Here is a 22,449-nt window from a genome sequence, read left to right as displayed (position 1 = left end):
TCTGAAACTGTTCACAAAAGGTCACATTTTGTCCTGTTTAATAAAAACAATATGTTTAATAAAAACAAAATGTTTTTATTGACGATATTTGTTCAAATGAGAATCTAATTTGGCCTGAATCCTGGAGAACAGGTTAAGCCCGACTTTAGTCCTGGAGTACAGGTTAAGGCCGACTTTAGTCCTGGAGTACAGGTTAAGCCCGACTTTAGTCCTGGAGTACAGGTTAAGGCCGACTTTAGTCCTGGAGTACAGGTTAAGGCCGACTTTAGTCCTGGAGTACAGGTTAAGCCCAGACTTTAGTCCTGGAGTACAGGTTAAGCCCGACTTTAGTCCTGGAGTACAGGTTAAGCCCAGACTTTAGTCCTGGAGTACAGGTTAAGCCCGACTTTAGTCCTTGAGTACAGGTTAAGCCCGACTTTAGTCCTGGAGTACAGGTTAAGCCCGACTTTAGTCCTGGAGTACAGGTTAAGCCCAGACTTTAGTCCTGGAGTACAGGTTAAGCCCGACTTTAGTCCTGGAGTACAGGTTAAGCCCGACTTTAGTCCTGGAGTACAGGTTAAGCCAGACTTTAGTCCTGGAGTACAGGTTAAGCCCGACTTTAGTCCTGGAGTACAGGTTAAGCCCGACTTTAGTCCTGGAGTACAGGTTAAGCCCGACTTTAGTCCTGGAGTACAGGTTAAGCCCGACTTTAGTCCTGGAGTACAGGTTAAGCCCAGACTTTAGTCCTGGAGTACAGGTTAAGCCCGACTTTAGTCCTGGAGTACAGGTTAAGCCCAGACTTTAGTCCTGGAGTACAGGTTAAGCCCGACTTTAGTCCTGGAGTACAGGTTAAGCCAGACTTTAGTCCTGGAGTACAGGTTAAGGCCGACTTTAGTCCTGGAGTACAGGTTAAGCCCAGACTTTAGTCCTGGAGTACAGGTTAAGCCAGACTTTAGTCCTGGAGTACAGGTTAAGGCCGACTTTAGTCCTGGAGTACAGGTTAAGCCCGACTTTAGTCCTGGAGTACAGGTTAAGCCCAGACTTTAGTCCTGGAGTACAGGTTAAGCCAGACTTTAGTCCTTGAGTACAGGTTAAGCCCGACTTTAGTCCTGGAGTACAGGTTAAGCCCAGACTTTAGTCCTGGAGTACAGGTTAAGCCCGACTTTAGTCCTGGAGTACAGGTTAAGCCCGACTTTAGTCCTGGAGTACAGGTTAAGCCCGACTTTAGTCCTGGAGTACAGGTTAAGCCCGACTTTAGTCCTGGAGTACAGGTTAAGCCCGACTTTAGTCCTGGAGTACAGGTTAAGCCCGACTTTAGTCCTGGAGTACAGGTTAAGCCCGACTTTAGTCCTGGAGTACAGGTTAAGGCCGACTTTAGTCCTGGAGTACAGGTTAAGCCCGACTTTAGTCCTGGAGTACAGGTTAAGCCCGACTTTAGTCCTGGAGTACAGGTTAAGCCCAGACTTTAGTCCTGGAGTACAGGTTAAGGCCGACTTTAGTCCTGGAGTACAGGTTAAGCCCGACTTTAGTCCTGGAGTACAGGTTAAGCCCGACTTTAGTCCTGGAGTACAGGTTAAGCCCAGACTTTAGTCCTGGAGTACAGGTTAAGCCCGACTTTAGTCCTGGAGTACAGGTTAAGGCCGACTTTAGTCCTGGAGTACAGGTTAAGCCCGACTTTAGTCCTGGAGTACAGGTTAAGCCCGACTTTAGTCCTGGAGTACAGGTTAAGGCCGACTTTAGTCCTGGAGTACAGGTTAAGCCCGACTTTAGTCCTGGAGTACAGGTTAAGCCCGACTTTAGTCCTGGAGTACAGGTTAAGCCCAGACTTTAGTCCTGGAGTACAGGTTAAGCCCAGACTTTAGTCCTGGAGTACAGGTTAAGCCCGACTTTAGTCCTGGAGTACAGGTTAACCCCAGACTTTAGTCCTGGAGTACAGGTTAAGCCCGACTTTAGTCCTGGAGTACAGGTTAAGCCCAGACTTTAGTCCTGGAGTACAGGTTAAGCCCAGACTTTAGTCCTGGAGTACAGGTTAAGCCCGACTTTAGTCCTGGAGTACAGGTTAAGCCCAGACTTTAGTCCTGGAGTACAGGTTAAGCCAGACTTTAGTCCTTGAGTACAGGTTAAGCCCGACTTTAGTCCTGGAGTACAGGTTAAGCCCGACTTTAGTCCTGGAGTACAGGTTAAGCCCGACTTTAGTCCTGGAGTACAGGTTAAGCCCGACTTTAGTCCTGGAGTACAGGTTAAGCCCGACTTTAGTCCTGGAGTACAGGTTAAGCCCGACTTTAGTCCTGGAGTACAGGTTAAGCCCGACTTTAGTCCTGGAGTACAGGTTAAGCCCAGACTTTAGTCCTGGAGTACAGGTTAAGCCCAGACTTTAGTCCTGGAGTACAGGTTAAGCCCAGACTTTAGTCCTGGAGTACAGGTTAAGCCCGACTTTAGTCCTGGAGTACAGGTTAAGCCCGACTTTAGTCCTGGAGTACAGGTTAAGCCCGACTTTAGTCCTGGAGTACAGGTTAAGCCCGACTTTAGTCCTGGAGTACAGGTTAAGCCCGACTTTAGTCCTGGAGTACAGGTTAAGCCCGACTTTAGTCCTGGAGTACAGGTTAAGGCCGACTTTAGTCCTGGAGTACAGGTTAAGCCCGACTTTAGTCCTGGAGTACAGGTTAAGGCCGACTTTAGTCCTGGAGTACAGGTTAAGGCCGACTTTAGTCCTGGAGTACAGGTTAAGCCCGACTTTAGTCCTGGAGTACAGGTTAAGGCCGACTTTAGTCCTGGAGTACAGGTTAAGCCAGACTTTAGTCCTGGAGTACAGGTTAAGGCCGACTTTAGTCCTGGAGTACAGGTTAAGCCCGACTTTAGTCCTGGAGTACAGGTTAAGGCCGACTTTAGTCCTGGAGTACAGGTTAAGGCCGACTTTAGTCCTGGAGTACAGGTTAAGGCCGACTTTAGTCCTGGAGTACAGGTTAAGGCCGACTTTAGTCCTGGAGTACAGGTTAAGCCAGACTTTAGTCCTGGAGTACAGGTTAAGGCCGACTTTAGTCCTGGAGTACAGGTTAAGCCCGACTTTAGTCCTGGAGTACAGGTTAAGCCCGACTTTAGTCCTGGAGTACAGGTTAAGCCCGACTTTAGTCCTGGAGTACAGGTTAAGGCCGACTTTAGTCCTTGAGTACAGGTTAAGCCCGACTTTAGTCCTGGAGTACAGGTTAAGCCCGACTTTAGTCCTGGAGTACAGGTTAAGCCCGACTTTAGTCCTGGAGTACAGGTTAAGCCCAGACTTTAGTCCTGGAGTACAGGTTAAGGCCGACTTTAGTCCCATTATAAACCAGGTGAAGCCTTGGTTTAGTCGTTTTGAAATCAAACCTGAAATAAACTGAAACATCACATTTAAAACAGTTGTGTCCAGTAGTACAGTGTTTATTCAAAGTTAGATCCAGGAAATGGCAACAATATAATCTCATATTATAGTTACCTTTGTGTGAACAGCTCCACTCGGCGGAGGCGCTCTTAATGTCCACTGGATCTGACCAGAGCCACGGGAAGAGAGGAGAGGAAATCAGATTCAAGCGCAGGCAACGTTTCACACGCACACAATCAACGTTTCACACGCACACAATCAACGTTTCACACGCACACAATCAACGTTTCACACGCACACAATCAACGTTTCACACGCACACAATCAACGTTTCACACGCACACAATCAACGTTTCACACGCACACAATCAACATTTCACACGCACACAATCAACGTTTCACACGCACACAATCAACGTTTCACACGCACACAATCGAGATTTCACACAATCGACGTTTCACACGCACACAATCGGCATTTCACACGAACACAATCAACGTTTCACACGCACACAATCAACGTTTCACACGCACACAATCGACATTTCACACGCACACAATCGACATTTCACACGCACACAATCGGCATTTCACACGCACACAATTGACGTTTCACACGCACACAATCGACGTTTCACACGCACACAATCGGCATTTCACACGCACACAATCGACGTTTCACACGCACACAATCGGCATTTCACACGCACACAATCGACGTTTCACACGCACACAATCGACGTTTCACACGCACACAATCGACGTTTCACACGCACACAATCGAGATTTCACACGCACACAATCGACGTTTCACACGAACACAATCGACGTTTCACACGAACACAATCGACGTTTCACACGCACACAATCGACGTTTCACACGCACACAATCGGCATTTCACACGCACACAATCGACGTTTCACACGCACACAATCGGCATTTCACACGCACACAATCGACGTTTCACACGCACACAATCGACGTTTCACACGCACACAATCGACGTTTCACACGCACACAATCGAGATTTCACACGCACACAATCGACGTTTCACACGAACACAATCGACGTTTCACACGCACACAATCGACGTTTCACACGCACACAATCGACGTTTCACACGCACACAATCGAGATTTCACACGCACACAATCGACGTTTCACACGAACACAATCGACGTTTCACACGAACACAATCGACGTTTCACACGCACACAATCGACGTTTCACACGCACACCATCGACATTTCACACGCACACAATCGAGATTTCACACAATCGTCATTTCACACGCACACAATCGACGTTTCACACGCACACAATCGACGTTTCACACGCACACAATCGACGTTTCACACGCACACAATCGAGATTTCACAAAATCGTCATTTCACACGCACACAATCGTCGTTTCACACGCACACAATCGACGTTTCACACGCACACAATCGACGTTTCACACGCACACAATCGACGTTTCACACGCACACAATCGACGTTTCACACGCACACAATCGACGTTTCACACGCACACAATCGACGTTTCACACGCACACAATCGACGTTTCACACGAACACAATCGACGTTTCACACGAACACAATCGACGTTTCACACGCACACAATCGACGTTTCACACGCACACCATCGACATTTCACACGCACACAATCGAGATTTCACACAATCGTCATTTCACACGCGCACAATCGACATTTCACACGCACACAATCGACATTTCACACGCACACAATCGACGTTTCACACGCACACAATCGACGTTTCACACGCACACAATCGACGTTTCACACGCACACAATCGACGTTTCACACGCACACAATCGACATTTCACACGCACACAATCGAGATTTCACAAAATCGTCATTTCACACGCACACAATCGTCGTTTCACACGCACACAATCGACGTTTCACACGCACACAATCGACGTTTCACACGCACACAATCGGCATTTCACACGCACACAATCGACGTTTCACACGCACACAATCGACGTTTCACACGCACACAATCGACGTTTCACACGCACACAATCGACGTTTCACACGCACACAATCGGCATTTCACACGCACACAATCAACGTTTCACACGCACACAATCGACATTTCACACGCACACAATCGACATTTCACACGCACACAATCGGCATTTCACACGCACACAATTGACATTTCACACGCACACAATCGACGTTTCACACGCACACAATCGGCATTTCACACGCACACAATCGACGTTTCACACGCACACAATCGGCATTTCACACGCACACAATCGACGTTTCACACGCACACAATCGACGTTTCACACGCACACAATCGGCATTTCACACGCACACAATCGACGTTTCACACGCACACAATCGGCGTTTCACACGCACACAATCGACGTTTCACACGCACACAATCGACGTTTCACACGCACACAATCGACGTTTCACACGCACACAATCGAGATTTCACACGCACACAATCGACGTTTCACATGAACACAATCGACGTTTCACACGAACACAATCGACGTTTCACACGCACACAATCGACGTTTCACACGCACACCATCGACGTTTCACACGCACACCATCGACATTTCACACGCACACAATCGAGATTTCACACAATCGTCATTTCACACGCGCACAATCGACATTTCACACGCACACAATCGACATTTCACACGCACACAATCGACATTTCACACGCACACAATCGACGTTTCACACGCACACAATCGACGTTTCACACGCACACAATCGACGTTTCACACGCACACAATCGACGTTTCACACGCACACAATCGACATTTCACACGCACACAATCGAGATTTCACAAAATCGTCATTTCACACGCACACAATCGTCGTTTCACACGCACACAATCGACGTTTCACACGCACACAATCGACGTTTCACACGCACACAATCGACGTTTCACACGCACACAATCGGCATTTCACACGCACACAATCGACGTTTCACACGCACACAATCGACGTTTCACACGCACACAATCGACGTTTCACACGCACACAATCGGCATTTCACACGCACACAATCAACGTTTCACACGCACACAATCGACATTTCACACGCACACAATCGACATTTCACACGCACACAATCGGCATTTCACACGCACACAATCGACATTTCACACGCACACAATCGACGTTTCACACGCACACAATCGGCATTTCACACGCACACAATCGACGTTTCACACGCACACAATCGGCATTTCACACGCACACAATCGACGTTTCACACGCACACAATCGACGTTTCACACGCACACAATCGGCATTTCACACGCACACAATCGACGTTTCACACGCACACAATCGGCGTTTCACACGCACACAATCGACGTTTCACACGCACACAATCGACGTTTCACACGCACACAATCGACGTTTCACACGCACACAATCGAGATTTCACACGCACACAATCGACGTTTCACATGAACACAATCGACGTTTCACACGAACACAATCGACGTTTCACACGCACACAATCGACGTTTCACACGCACACCATCGACGTTTCACACGCACACCATCGACATTTCACACGCACACAATCGAGATTTCACACAATCGTCATTTCACACGCGCACAATCGACATTTCACACGCACACAATCGACGTTTCACACGCACACAATCGACGTTTCACACGCACACAATCGACGTTTCACACGCACACAATCGGCATTTCACACGCACACAATCGACGTTTCACACGCACACAATCGGCGTTTCACACGCACACAATCGACGTTTCACACGCACACAATCGACGTTTCACACGCACACAATCGACGTTTCACACGCACACAATCGAGATTTCACACGCACACAATCGACGTTTCACATGAACACAATCGACGTTTCACACGAACACAATCGACGTTTCACACGCACACAATCGACGTTTCACACGCACACCATCGACGTTTCACACGCACACCATCGACATTTCACACGCACACAATCGAGATTTCACACAATCGTCATTTCACACGCGCACAATCGACATTTCACACGCACACAATCGACGTTTCACACGCACACAATCGACGTTTCACACGCACACAATCGACGTTTCACACGCACACAATCGACGTTTCACACGCACACAATCGACGTTTCACACGCACACAATCGACATTTCACACGCACACAATCGAGATTTCACAAAATCGTCATTTCACACGCACACAATCGACGTTTCACACGCACACAATCGGCATTTCACACGCACACAATCGACGTTTCACACGCACACAATCGACATTTCACATGCACACAATCGACGTTTCACACGCACACAATCGACGTTTCACACGCACACAATCGACATTTCACACGCACACAATCGACATTTCACACGCACACAATCGACATTTCACACGCACACAATCGACATTTCACACGCACACAACCGACGTTTCACACGCACACAATCTACGTTTCACACGCACACAATCGACATTTCACACGCACACAATCGACATTTCACACGCACACAATCGACATTTCACACGCACACAATCGACGTTTCACACGCACACAAGACGTTTCACACGCACACAATCGACGTTTCACACGCACACAATCGACATTTCACACGCACACAATCGACGTTTCACACGCACACAAGACGTTTCACACGCACACAATCGACATCGAGAACAGTTTGTCAGGTTCTTTAATCGATACCAAGGCGTCGATCTCAGGACAAAAAGTCTAAATCCAGGCACGGAACAAAACCTTAATCACGAACAGCAAAATATGTGTTTTAACGGGACATTTGATACTTTCATGAGCTTTTAACCGTGTTCTTCCATCATTAGTTGACTCTAATATGTGGTGATTGATCACCGCACGCTCGAGTCGTCCTGTATCGTACATTCAATTTAAATGTTTCGATTCTTGAGGAAAAAAACGTTATAATTTCATGAGGATTCATCACACGACAGTGAAAGATCAGATCAGATTCCTCACTGACTTTGGGAAATGGAACTTTCTAAATGAAAATGTAATGCTATTGTCAAATAAACAGAGCTTTACATGTTGCATTATGCTCTTTTATGCTTTAATCAGCCAAACTTATTATGATACAACTGATTATTTCAATTTGAAGGATTTGAGACTGAAGTGAGGTGAAGATTTGGGACTGAACGAGTTTAATCTGCATTTTCACTAGAGCTGGGTTGAAATAATCGATTTGCATATTAATGACCGATTATCGATTCGTACATCCAAAGATCGATTTTTATTCATTTTAATTTTTAATTTTAATTTTTAAATTAAAATTCTTTTCTACATTTCCCTCAGTGAACTTCAATCTACCTTCAAGAAAGATAATTCAGGACTCCTGGATGATCTTTCTTGAAGGTAGATTGACCCTTAACCTTTCATCAGTCTTCCATCAGTAACTACCAATACTTGTAAGATTTGCTGTTTAAGATTGATATAATACTAGTTTTAATATGTTGCTTCTCTACACAGTCATGAAGTGAAGGAAACGGTTCAAATACGTTTTTTATTTTTAATAACATTAACCCCCGGATCCAATCGAAATCGGAGCGAATCGGAAATCAGATCGAAATCGGAGCGAATCGGATGGAATCTGAGAAATCGGAAAAAATCGATTTACAAACGTAAAAATCGGAATCGAATTGATTCTTGAAATTTGAATAGAAAACCAGCTAATTTTCACTCATAAATACAGTATTAAAAAAATTAAGCCGTTTTAGATCAATATTAAAGTTTAAATGAACAAAATGTAGAATAATGATGTATTTGAAAAAAGCATAATATTTCTCCTTTAAAAAAAAATCCCATGTGTCCAATAAACTATAACATTATAATAGATCCATGACAATAACCAGCAGGAGCCGTTTAGAAGAGAACCACTGGTGCCCTCTAGTGTTCAGCAAGAATACTGCCACATACTTAAGTCAATCTTTTTACACATCAGATTCCTTAAAATATTCTACAACATGAAACCAGCGATTTTAAATCATGAAAAATATCCAGAATTACAACAGCAACATCTATTTTACAACCAAGACTTCACAGGTTCAACTCAATGTACTTAAGAATTCAATTGGCCAACATTTGTTTGTGTAACACATTATTCAACAACAACAACAACAACAACTATTTAATTATTTGAATCTAGATTAAGGTGCAGAAAGAAGAAGAGGGGGAGAAGAGGAGGAGATGAGGGGAAGAAGAGTGGGAGAAGAGGAGGAGATGAGGGGAAGAAGAGTGGGAGAAGAGTGGGAGAAGAGGGGGAGGTGAGGGGAAGAAGAGGGGGAGAAGAGGAGGAGATGAGGGGAAGAAGAGTGGGAGAAGAGTGGGAGAAGAGGGGGAGGTGAGGGGAAGAAGAGGGGGAGAAGAGGAGGAGATGAGGGGAAGAAGAGTGGGAGAAGAGTGGGAGAAGAGGGGGAGGTGAGGGGAAGAAGAGGGGGAGAAGAGGAGGAGATGAGGGGAAGAAGAGTGGGAGAAGAGGGGGAGGTGAGGGGAAGAAGAGTGGGAGAAGAGGAGGAGATGAGGGGAAGAAGAGTGGGAGAAGAGGGGGAGGTGAGGGGAAGAAGAGTGGGAGAAGAGGAGGAGATGAGGGGAAGAAGAGTGGGAGAAGAGGGGGAGGTGAGGGGAAGAAGAGTGGGAGAAGAGGAGGAGATGAGGGGAAGAAGAGTGGGAGAAGAGGGGGAGATGAGGGGAAGAAGAGTGGGAGAAGAGTGGGAGAAGAGGGGGAGGTGAGGGGAAGAAGAGGGGGAGAAGAGGAGGAGATGAGGGGAAGAAGAGTGGGAGAAGAGGGGGAGGTGAGGGGAAGAAGAGTGGGAGAAGAGGGGGAGATGAGGGGAAGAAGAGTGGGAGAAGAGGGGGAGGTGAGGGGAAGAAGAGTGGGAGAAGAGGAGGAGATGAGGGGAAGAAGAGTGGGAGAAGAGGAGGAGATGAGGGGAAGAAGAGTGGGAGAAGAGGGGGAGATGAGGGGAAGAAGAGTGGGAGAAGAGGGGGAGAAGAGGGGGAGGTGAGGGGAAGAAGAGGGGGAGAAGAGGAGGAGATGAGGGGAAGAAGAGTGGGAGAAGAGGGGGAGGTGAGGGGAAGAAGAGGGGGAGAAGAGGAGGAGATGAGGGGAAGAAGAGTGGGAGAAGAGGAGGAGATGAGGGGAAGAAGAGTGGGAGAAGAGGGGGAGATGAGGGGAAGAAGAGTGGGAGAAGAGGGGGAGAAGAGGGGGAGGTGAGGGGAAGAAGAGGGGGAGAAGAGGAGGAGATGAGGGGAAGAAGAGTGGGAGAAGAGGGGGAGGTGAGGGGAAGAAGAGGGGGAGAAGAGGAGGAGATGAGGGGAAGAAGAGTGGGAGAAGAGGGGGAGGTGAGGGGAAGAAGAGTGGGAGAAGAGGGGGAGAAGAGGGGGAGATGAGGGGAAGAAGAGTGGGAGAAGAGTGGGAGAAGAGGGGGAGGTGAGGGGAAGAAGAGGGGGAGAAGAGGAGGAGATGAGGGGAAGAAGAGTGGGAGAAGAGTGGGAGAAGAGGGGGAGGTGAGGGGAAGAAGAGTGGGAGAAGAGGGGGAGAAGAGGGGGAGAAGAGGGGGAGGTTAGGGGAAGAAGAGGGGGAGAAGAGTGGGAGAAGAGGGGGAGGTGAGGGGAAGAAGAGGGGGAGATGAGGAGGAGGTGAGGGGGGATAAACTGAGTTGCAAGCACTAAAAAAAACACCCTTTGATGTAAGGTCAGAGGTCGGACCTTGTTGATACTGGATTGTATGTTTTTGTTGTGGTATTGATACTTTTGTGATATATTTTGCGTCTCTAAATGTGGCTGTGATCAGTGTGGGCAAGATCTAAAGTTCAGATCATTTCGTGAAGGTCGTTTTGAAGATATATCAAGTACATTCCATCCATCTTCTTCCGCTTCATCCGGGGCCGGGTCGCAGGGGCGGTAGTTTAAGCAGGGACCCCCAGACTTTCCTCTCCCCAGACACTTCCTCCAGCTCCTCCGGGGGGATCTCGAGGCAAGAGACATAGTCCCTCCAGCGTGTCCAGAAGGCTTCCGGAACAGATGCCCGAGCCACCTCAGCTGGTTCCTCTCGACGTGGAGGAGCAGCGGCTCTACTCCGAGCTCCTCCAGTGTGACTGAGCTCCTCACCCTATCATTTTGACCGCTTGTATCCGCCATCTTGTCCTTTCGGTCATTACCCAAAGCTCATGACCATAGGTGAGGGCAGGAACGTAGACCGACCGGTAAATCGAGAGCTTTGCTTTTCGGCTCAGCTCCTTTTTCACCACAACGGTCCGATGCAGCACCGATCCGCCTGTCGATCTCACGCTCCATCCTTCCTTCACTCATGAACAAGACCCCGAGATACTTGAGCTCCTCCCACCCGGAGAGGGCAAGCCACCTTTTTCCGGTCGAGAACCATGGCCTCGGATGATTCTCATCCCAGCCGCTTCACACTCGGCTGCAAACCGTCCCAGTGCATGTTGCAGGTCCGGGTTTGATAGAGCCATCAGGACAACACCGTCTGCAAACAGCAGAGATGGAATCCTGTGGTCCCCAAACCGGACACAACTCCGACCCCTGACCACACTCTCCGACCCCTGACTGCGCCTAGAAATTCTGTCCATAAAAATTATGAACAGAACCGGTGACACAGGGCAGCCCTGGCGGAGTCCAACATGCACTGAACAGGTCTGACTTACTGCCGGCAATGCGAACACAGCTCCTGCTCCGGTCATACAGGGACCGGACAGCCCTGAGCAAAGGGCCCCGGACCCCGTACTCCCGGAGCACCCCCCAAAGGACAACCAGAGGGACACGGTCGAAAGCCTTCTCCAGATCCACAAAGCACATGTGGACTGGTTGGACAAACTCCCATGAACCCTCGAGCACCCGATGGAGAGTCTAGAGCCGGTCCAGTGTTCCACGACCAGGACTAAAACCACACTGCTTCGGGTATATTGTTTATTTAAAGATCCCATATCATGCTATTTTTCTCGTTTCGTAGTCTACCCTAAGGGTATATTTGATAATAACAAGGGTTGTGCAACACCCATAACATAATAGTTATGAAATATCCCCCAGACCTTGGACCCGCTCACAATCCCGGAAATGCAGACGGCTTGGTTTGAGATTCGCCCCCACCCTTGCCAAGAATGATCCGCCTCCCCCGCCCACCCCGTGACGTAGTCTCCGCGTGGAGATGGTGGGGGTGTAAACAGAGGCCGAGGCGTGCACCCCGGGCTGCTCGTCGCAGCTCTGCTCTTCTTCCCGAATGTCGGACTATGGGCTTTGTATCGGGACCGAGTCTTGGACCACTCTACGGGGAGCGCGGCGGAGGGAGCGTACGCTTGAGCGCGGCGGAGGGAGCGTACGCTTGAGCGCGGCGGAGGGAGCGTACGCTTGAGCGCGGTGGAGGGAGTGGACATGTTCAGCCCCGTGCAGGTGAGCGAACCCAGGTCACGCAGGCCGTCATGCATCGCTGCGGGTATGACGCGTCGCTGCGGGTACGACGCGATGCTGCGGGTATGACGCGTCCCGCAGTATGACGCGTCGCTGCGGGTATGACGCGTCGCTGCGGGTATGACGCGATGCTGCAGGTATGACGCGATGCTGCAGGTATGACGCGTCCCGCAGTATGACGCGTCCCGCAGTATGACGCGTCGCTGCGGGTATGACGCGTCGCTGCGGCGGGTATGACGCATTGCGGTGGTTATGACGCGATGCTGCAGGTATGACGTGATGCTGCGGGTATGACGCGTCCCGCAGTATGACGCGTCGCTGCGGGTATGACGCGTCGCTGCGGGTATGACGCGATGCTGCAGGTATGACGCGATGCTGCAGGTATGACGCGTCCCGCAGTATGACGCGTCCCGCAGTATGACGCGTCCCGCAGTATGACGCGTCGCTGCGGGTATGACGCGATGCTGCGGGTATGACGCGATGCTGCGGGTATGACGCGTCCCGCAGTATGACGCGTCGCTGCGGGCTTGACGCGTTGCTGCGGGTATGACGCATTGTGGTGGTTATGACGCGATGCTGCGGGTATGAAGCGATGCTGCGGGTATGACGTGTCGCTGCGGGTATGACGCGATGCTGCGGGTATGACGTGTCGCTGCGGGTATGACGCGCATGACCCGCAGCAACACGTCTCTGCGGGTATGACGCGTCGCTGCGGCGGGTATGACGCGTCGCTGCGGCGGGTATGACGCGTCGCTGCGGCGGGTATGACGCGTCGCTGCGGCGGGTATGACGCGTCGCTGCGGGTATGACGCGTCGCTGCGGGTATGACGCGTCGCTGCGGGTATGGCGCGTCGCTGCGGGTATGACGCGTCGCTGCGGGCTTGACGCGTCGCTGCGGGTATGACGCATTGCGGTGGTTATGACGCGATGCTGCGGGTATGACGCGATGCTGCGGGTATGACGCGATGCTGCGGGTATGACGCGATGCTGCGGGTATGACGCGATGCTGCGGGTATGACGCGATGCTGCGGGTATGACGCGATGCTGCGGGTATGAAGCGATGCTGCGGGTATGAAGCGATGCTGCGGGTATGACGCGATGCTGCGGGTATGACGCGATGCTGCGGGTATGACGCGATGCTGCGGGTATGACGCGATGCTGCGGGTATGACGCGATGCTGCGGGTATGACGCGATGCTGCGGGTATGACGCGATGCTGCGGGTATGACGCGATGCTGCGGGTATGACGTGTCGCTGCGCGTATGACGCGATGCTGCGGGTATGACGCGATGCTGCGGGTATGACGCGATGCTGCGGGTATGAAGCGATGCTGCGGGTATGAAGCGATGCTGCGGGTATGACGCGATGCTGCGGGTATGACGCGATGCTGCGGGTATGACGCGATGCTGCGGGTATGACGCGATGCTGCGGGTATGACGTGTCGCTGCGCGTATGACGCGATGCTGCGGGTATGAAGCGATGCTGCGGGTATGACGCGACGCTGCGGGTATGACGCGATGCTGCGGGTATGACGCGATGCTGCGGGTATGAAGCGATGCTGCGGGTATGAAGCGATGCTGCGGGTATGACGCGATGCTGCGGGTATGACGCGATGCTGCGGGTATGACGTGTCGCTGCGCGTATGACGCGTCGCTGCGGGTATGACGCGTCGCTGCGGGTACGACGCGTCGCTGCGGGTAGGACGCGTCGCTGCGGGTACGACGTGTCGCTGCGGGTACGACGCGTCTGCGGGTACGACGCGATGCTGCGGGTATGACGCGTCGCTGTGGGCATAACACGAAAGTCATACCCACTAAAGTCTGCAGGAATCAATTACAAAAAAAAGACTTTGGGCACATATATGAGGCACTAAACGCCCTGTAAGAATGTTAAAATCTCTGAAAAGTCGATTTAGCATAATATGGGCTAATAAGTGATGTTTTGAACCTTCAAATCAGGGTATACAGTGATGTTCTTGCACTTTTGTGATTCATTTCACATTTGTCTGATGATTAAACCTCAACTAATACGTTTAAAGGCATAAACACATTTCTGTTGGCTTGACATATCACCTGACTACAGGATTTTTTGTCTGAAATATCTCCAGCTGTGATGTACTGTGCAGCTCTTTCCAAACCTCAAAACACCACAAAGGTGATTCCACGCAGCACCAGCAGGGGGAGACACCACTGCCACCATCTTGGCCTGTGTAATGAAGGAGCTGATGCAGAGACGCACCTGTGGCCAGTATGAAGGACTCGGGGGTCCGCTTGGGGAGAGGGGGCGGAGAGTCATCACTGTCCCAAAAACAGGCTGGGGCTAAGGTCAGAGGTCAAACAACAGGTTACGTTACCAAGGGGAAAATGCATGATTATTTGCCGATATGTTGGGCTTTTATTGTGGCAACACTGGCAAGTCCTAGTTAAGTTGCTGTACCTGATTTTTACCTTCTTAATGTGAAAAACAGAACATTTTCGACTGTGCAAATGAACTGCTCACTTTCCGAACGCATTCTGAGAAGAGTAAAAACTGAAATGCAGAACAATGTACACAAAAGTGTGTCATCAGGTATCATCAAATGTAGTGAAATGACTCTTGTTTTCAGTATGGTTGCTAGGTAACGGCTGCAGAATTACCTCTGCCTTATGAAAAGCCCTTATAAAGTCAGCGAGGTGAATAATTAAACGAAACACGTAATACGAATAACTTTGGACCGCTGCAAAGAGTTTGAAAAGAAGACGTTCTGTTTTTCACATTCCCTCACAGACCCTTGTTTTTGAACTAATGTAATATCTTAAATAGCACTAAGCATTTCCAGTGTTTATAATTGCATTTCATATGATTTAATATCGCATTTAAACGTGATATTATATTTCTACTACGGTTTCTCTTATTTAGTGGCTATTTTACGATTAGTATTCATGATTTTAAGTTGCACCCATCGCTGAAAATGGCAGTAAAACTCATTCTTTGTGAATTTCCTGGTTCATGAGGATGGGCGGCGCACGGCCAACATGATTTTAGTACAGAATGCGCAGTCCAGAGCCACCAGCTGTTTGGTCCGTGCGTCTCAAGGTCTTTAAACCGATGCAAGCCCCCGAAAAGCGACCCCCAGTGCTCCAAACCGCCACAGCCAAAGTCAGCTCACACCAGCCAAGCAGAGCAACACTTCAGTTTGACCAACAAATACCAAACCAGCCAGCACGCTGCACTCCAATCCAAGCCAGAGTCCCGATTTCAGAATCCCAAGATTTTGAAATCATTTGAGAAGAATTCGTCTTCTCGTCACAAAAGATTTTCAAACTTCTCAGCCAAATGGATGATTAACAGTAGAAAGTGCCACATTGCTTTGTCCAACACCAGCAGCTCAGAATGTAGAAACATGCACTGCAGTTTACACTTTCCCCCATTCCACATGCAGACACACACTTCTTGTACTCTAAGCCACGTTGTTTAACTGGATTAAGTCATTTTCTTTGAGTAAACATGAACGAGTTTGTCCACAAATAGGAACAAATGTGATCGTCATTTGGATAAGATTTTGGATCTGCGTTTAAAAGCTTAGAACTAAAGATGACATGATCAAACAGTTTTGATACATCATTTAAATTGAAATAAAATGAATGTCGCCCCTGTCTTTACATTTTACAGCATTACTTCTGGGTAATGTTTATGATTTAAGTGAAATTTAACCTGTTACCACCCACCTATTTTCGCCCTGTGCACAATGGTTGGACATACCCAAATGGCATTGCTTATTAAAAGAGGATCTTATGTTCCACATGCAAGTGTGATGCATCATTAGAAAGCTTAGGCCTTCTAGTTTCTGCAGATGTGCACATGACACACTGTCAGGGCTTCAGAACTTACACTACAGAGGCCCAAACATAAACAAAACATCCTTTTTTAGTCTCGCCTGAATATTGTCAATTTGTAATGGTCCTGAGCATGACATACTTCATTGTGTGCATATGCTGTTCACTGTACATGATGTTTATCTTGTTGACAACAACTGTGTAAAGTTTCAGATCTCTAGGAACAGGCATTTTGGTGCTGTTGACCTTTTTGTATCAAAAAGTATATTCGGAACAAGTGATCCAAATATGTGCCAACTGTGCCAAACTGTTTTATTACAATTTTAGCACCTCTATGATCATAAAACATACATTTTGATGTTTTGTAGGCCACTAATAGCAATTATAACCGCTAAAAAAAAAGTGAAAATGTGTAAATATGAGTTTACCCATGAATTTCCCATATAGAGGTTAAAAAAAAAAAAATATATAATATTTTTATTTTATTTTTGTATTGGTATAATAATACATATATCTAACAAAATGCACGTCCAAAAGGCTAATAAACTCAGAAAACGTTATGCGCAAAATCCTGCCGAGAAATCTGGCTCTTTACAGCCTTCCCGGAGCCTTACGCACGTGAACAGGGAGAATTCTGTGTAAATAAACCCTTTGTCCCGCCTATCAGGACAAAGCTCTCCTGATTGGCTAGAATAATATGTCACTCAAAGTCTCCTGCGTGCCTGTTAGCAGAAGCTAAGGGCTAAAAACAAAGATGGACGCGCGCTTCGGAAGCGCCGAATTTTTTTCCTCCGGAGGCTGTAGCAAACAAACCCGGTGACAGAATTCGTGGATGGTCTCATTCTGTAGGTAACAGTCTAAGGAAGAGATCGATGTCAAACACTATCGTATAAGTCAAACAGGTCATTTGTTATGGACGGAGAAATGCGGCGGACAAGCGCATTCTCGTCCGGCGAGAAACGAAGAAAAGTTTGTTTACTTGACAATATCTCGAAATCGGATAACTTCAGGAAAAATACAAGTGGATATTGTTTTTCAATGGTTCCTTACGGACAGACTGAGTACAAGGATGTACAGAATTAAAGCCGTTTCGTCCGTCATAAACAGCAAACAGGACATGCGTTTGTAAAAGTTGAGACTTTCTCACAAACTATTGGCAATTGCTTCTTGGGGCATATTATTCAATGTAAATCAATGACATATTCGTTTTGTTGAGAAAATAAGCTTTAAAATGATGTATGGCTTGCTGGTATTGACCACGGAAATAAAAGTGATGATGTAAGAGAATATTTGAGATATAGAAAATGTTCGCCGGCGGACAGGTGGGTGGTAACAGGTTAATATAAAACGCATTAGGTGCATTTGGTCACAGGCCAAATCTGACAACTAAGAGTGAGAATAAACTGATAATGAATGACCTAAGAATGTATTTGATCCATCTAAAAAGGTAGCTTATATTTAGCTTGATAAAATTGCTCCTTATTGAAGCACAGTTCCCTAATAAAGAGCGTTAGTTGCAGCTTCTGTTCACACTTAACCTGGCATTTGTCCCTCTGCATCAGTTAGAAATGTACTGCATTTAAATCTATTGAAAATGGAACTCAACTGAATTTTGTAACCATGGAAACCAAGCTCGTAACGTAAGAAACAAGCTGTGGTACTGGCAATTTACCAGGGAAATTCCCAGGTAAGGCTGCATCTGTGAATGGGGATTTAGAAATTAAAAAAGGAATTGTATGTGACTAAAAAACAGCGTCTTAGTTTTTTTCTTCTTCTGCCAAATCAAAATCAACTTAAATAGATTTTTTAATCAATTGAATCTTACATCCCTGTTTTAAATACTTTGGCCTCTGCGTGGTCTCTTTTACACGGCTAACAGCAACTCTAGAAGTCAAAGTTAGGTTTTTGTTTGATGGTCTTTTAGTTTTTCTTTGATTTCGCTTTAAAGAAATGAGTCGTTCACATGCACAACAACAAGCAACGTACTTGCGATATCGGCGGTCGGCGACGGCGTGTTCTGCCCGGCGATGGACATGGGCGTCACCTTCCTGACCGGCAGCTGGTCGCCGTGGTGAGAGGAGGACGCGGCCGCCATGGCAGTGGTCACTGTGGATACCGTGGTGTTGGGCTGGTGGTGGCCGGCCATCTCCGCGTCCGCCTCTTCGTCGGAGTTTTCCGAGTGCAGCGGGTTGGTGAAGCTCAGCGCGGTCCTGACGGGCGTGGAGGAGGAGGACGAGGAGGACGAGGAGGAGGAGAGATGGGACGAGCACGAGGAACTCTGAGGGACGCGATCGGACGAAGACGACGAGGATTTCGAGAGGTTCTTCTCCGGACTCGCCGACTTTGGATTCCACGCTGCGAGGCCGGGTTTAACATCCAAGCTGTCGCCTTTGCTGCTACTCTTAACCGGTAAATGGTTTGGTCGCGCTAAAAGGCCTCCGCAGTCTTCTTTACTGTCCCCGCACGACCCTGCTCCTCCCTCCGTCCCCGAATCTTCCGAAAGTGAAGAGCTAGACGTTAAAATGGTGGGTCCCGTCCGAGTTTTGAAGGCGTGGCTCCGTTGCAGCATGTTGGCGCTGTTGGCAGACGACGCCGCGATGCCCAAAGAGTTGGACGTGTCAAAGCTACGCGGTCCTTCTTGCAACGGCACCTTTTTGATCTCGATGCTGAGTTTTCTTTCGATGCGAGGCGGACCGGAGCCCTCCGTGATGGGGGAGAGGGGGGAGGAGGGCGTGTGAGTCTGACTAGCCCCCGAGTCCGACTTTGTTGAGGCCGTAGTAGAGGATTTATTGTTGTAGTTGTCGTTCAAGTCTAAAGTCTGTGTTTGTTGTTTTGGTACGTTTTGTTCCTTTAGCTCAGATGGACTGGTATTTGTGTTAGCGCAGGTTTCTGATTGGTTCTGCTGCTGGTCCACTTCCTGGTTCTGAAAGATATGAAGAAAAATCATGATTTCTTTGTTTTGGACCCAGAGCCAGGACCTGAACGTGAGAATCACTCCGCTTTGGAATGATTATTTTACTGTTGAACAGGTCTGAGGCATCATGGGTAGTTGAAATGTGGCTATAGTCGGATTCTGGATTCATTTTCTACATGTCAAATAGCTCAGATTGCCCTGTACCTGCGCGGCGTTGTTGTGTGCGGTGGCCAGCACGTGCAGCACAGGTTTGGGGTGGTAGCGGTCGTTGTCCTGCCGCACGTTGGTGACGGTGGGGAAGGCGGAGGGGGGAGAGGGCGTGAGGATGGGGGGCACCGGGTGGGGCTCGGGCGGCTGCAGAATCTCCTCCTTCACGTCACCCTCCGTCTGCGCACTGGAGGAAAGAGACAAAAACGCTTTATTAGTTCAAATAAAATCGACATCTTATTGCAGAGTAGATTATCTATTGAATTATTTGAAAAGGAAAGTGCATATTCATGAACGCACTGGCTTTGTGTAAGTAAGACAGATTCAGTATGAAGCTAATTCATATTCGTTCCTCATATCCTCATCACTAAACGTCCGTCGTCATCATCATTATATTGCACTGAGCGGGTGCATCGCACAAACCCGGGTTGCACAAGCATGTCCAGCTGCAGTCCGATCGAGTCCAGCTGCAGTCCGATCGAGTCCAGCTGCAGTCCGATCGAGTCCAGCTGCAGTCCGATCGAGTACAGCCGCAGTCCGATCGAGTACAGCCGCAGTCCGATCGAGTACAGCCGCAGTCCGATCGAGTCCAGCTGCAGTCCGATCGAGTCCAGCTGCAGTCCGATCGAGTCCAGCTGCAGTCCGATCGAGTACAGCCGCAGTCCGATCGAGTACAGCCGCAGTCCGATCGAGTACAGCCGCAGTCCGATCGAGTACAGCTGCAGTCCGATCGAGTACAGCTGCAGTCCGATCGAGTACAGCTGCAGTCCGATCGAGTACATCTGAATATGGACTAGAAGAGGACGGGACCATTCGCACCCGGTGGTTTTGGGAGATTCGACTCACGTGCCTGGGTTTACATGCACCTCGGACAATCGATTGTAATTGGACAAAGCTATTCGCGTGTAAACGTATTGACCGTAACCTCTAGAGCTTGATCTGGTGTTAATCCTTTAAAGAAAAGAATAATGTTCTTAAGAGGTGATAATTGTGTTGCTCCCATTCTGACCCATCAAACAGGCATATCTGAATGTCTTTAGGCTTTCAACGCTCAGCAAACTGTATTACTCCACAAAAAGTAAATGATTATGGTACTTGGGGCTTCAGGGTAGTGGCACGAGGAAAAGACCAAATTACAATACGAGACACAATCATGCGATGGAAGTAGGACATCGTTGGATATATAGGTTCGGATTTGCCTCACGTTTTGCGCATTGGATTTCATAGTATTAACTTCTTTAACATGCCTGCTACAAATAGTCTGGAGTCCAAGATACTCCTTGTTCTATGTGGTGTAGTGAAAAGAGCAAACAGATTTACCCCCCAGTATCAGGCAATTGTTTTAAGTCGGATCCGTATCTAATCTAGAGGATTTGTGAGTGTGGATGCAGCATGTGTTGTGTTAATGTGCTTTGAAGTTAACTAAAAACAATAGCAGGGCTTGGTCAAGGCTCACTATTTTTAATTTATTTTGTAGAATATAGTGTGCCAATTCCCTTCACTTGCATATTTTTACTTCCAACATCCAAATATCTACAGGGTACTCATGTAACTTTCCTGGTAGAAACAGACGTCCAAGATGCTAGACATCTTTAAACATGTATATTTTAAGTTAAATATGAGCCCAGTGCTTCGCTGGTGGTGCAGTGGTTGGGGTGTGTGGTCACTGCTACCACAGCGTCGTGGGTTAGATTCTCAGCCTTGATCGTAAGGCCAATGTCTCTCCCTATTTACATCTACATCTGTTCTGTTTTATAAAGCCTTCAGGCATGGGCAAAAAGAAAAAGGAAAAAATGTATATATATTACAATAGAATAATCCCGAGCAAACAGAAGAATGCAGAGAAACATCGAGGCCAAGTGGCTTTAGTGTAATCATTTATATCTTTGGTGATAATGACAGGTACGTAACTATCAAAATAAAGCGTTTCTTAAACTATTTAAGTTAAATCACTGGTGGACAAGGCTAAAACTGAAATGCAATGAAGTCCACCACATGCACGTCTCCATGGGAGGTTTTTGCCTGGAATGTTCCACACTTCCATCTTGACTGACCCTTTTAAGCTGGTGGCAGTGCACTTTAGAGTCAATGACCACGGTCTCAACTGCCCAGCAGGTGGCGCAGCACGGCAGACTCACAGACTGAAACATTCACACATTTTTTTAAGCTAAAACAAATTATATTTAGTCCTGAAGTAAGAAAAAAATAAAAAGGATTTGACAGTGACTCATCTAAATAAACACAGGAAAAAAGGTTAACAATTCTGGATTAATCTTGATTTGTGTGGTTTCAATTTACTTGGATAATTTGGATTGTTTAAATATAGTTCTACTAATTTTGTGCTATTTGACTAGTAGAAAATTGCATAAATTGCACCTAAATTAACATGTGCCTCTGTTATATCTAGGTCTGATAAAACAAATGAAATAAAAGATGCTGAAACGCCTTTAATCCAGATAAATTGAGTCATTTATATTCATGGTAAAAATATCCTTTTGCGGTGTACACGAGCTGCATGTGGGGATTTCCTTCCAACAGAAAATAAATGTTTATGTTTCCAATGGTAGGACAAACCACACAAGAAACTCCAACATGGGGATGGTACTGGCGAGATCTATGGAAAGTGATATTTGCATCTTTTTGATTAGTAATAATTATTATAGATGAGGTTACATGTGTATTAATCATCA

General features: G+C 47.7%; 1 protein-coding gene across 1 annotated transcript in view; it reads right to left on the bottom strand.

Moving 5' to 3' along the window:
* The window catches only part of ptpn12 (protein tyrosine phosphatase non-receptor type 12), a 93,066-nt gene that overhangs the window by 10,036 nt on the left and 60,581 nt on the right, over positions 1 to 22,449 (bottom strand). Inside the window, exons 13-16 of the mRNA XM_072453768.1 lie at positions 19,757 to 19,946; positions 18,625 to 19,561; positions 15,062 to 15,142; positions 3,449 to 3,499 (exon numbers count right to left, since the gene is read on the bottom strand). Of these exons, the coding sequence (XP_072309869.1) occupies positions 3,449 to 3,499; positions 15,062 to 15,142; positions 18,625 to 19,561; positions 19,757 to 19,946 (1,259 nt within the window). The remainder of the gene's footprint in view (positions 1 to 3,448; positions 3,500 to 15,061; positions 15,143 to 18,624; positions 19,562 to 19,756; positions 19,947 to 22,449) is intronic.

Source organism: Eucyclogobius newberryi, unplaced genomic scaffold, assembly GCF_026437365.1.
Source record: "Eucyclogobius newberryi isolate DKJ021-1_F unplaced genomic scaffold, fEucNew1.0.hap1 SCAF_2, whole genome shotgun sequence".
Taxonomy (NCBI): Eukaryota; Metazoa; Chordata; class Actinopteri; order Gobiiformes; family Gobiidae; genus Eucyclogobius; species Eucyclogobius newberryi.
The sequence above is the reverse complement of the archived record's forward strand: the minus strand, read 5'-3'. Positions and strand labels throughout refer to the sequence as shown.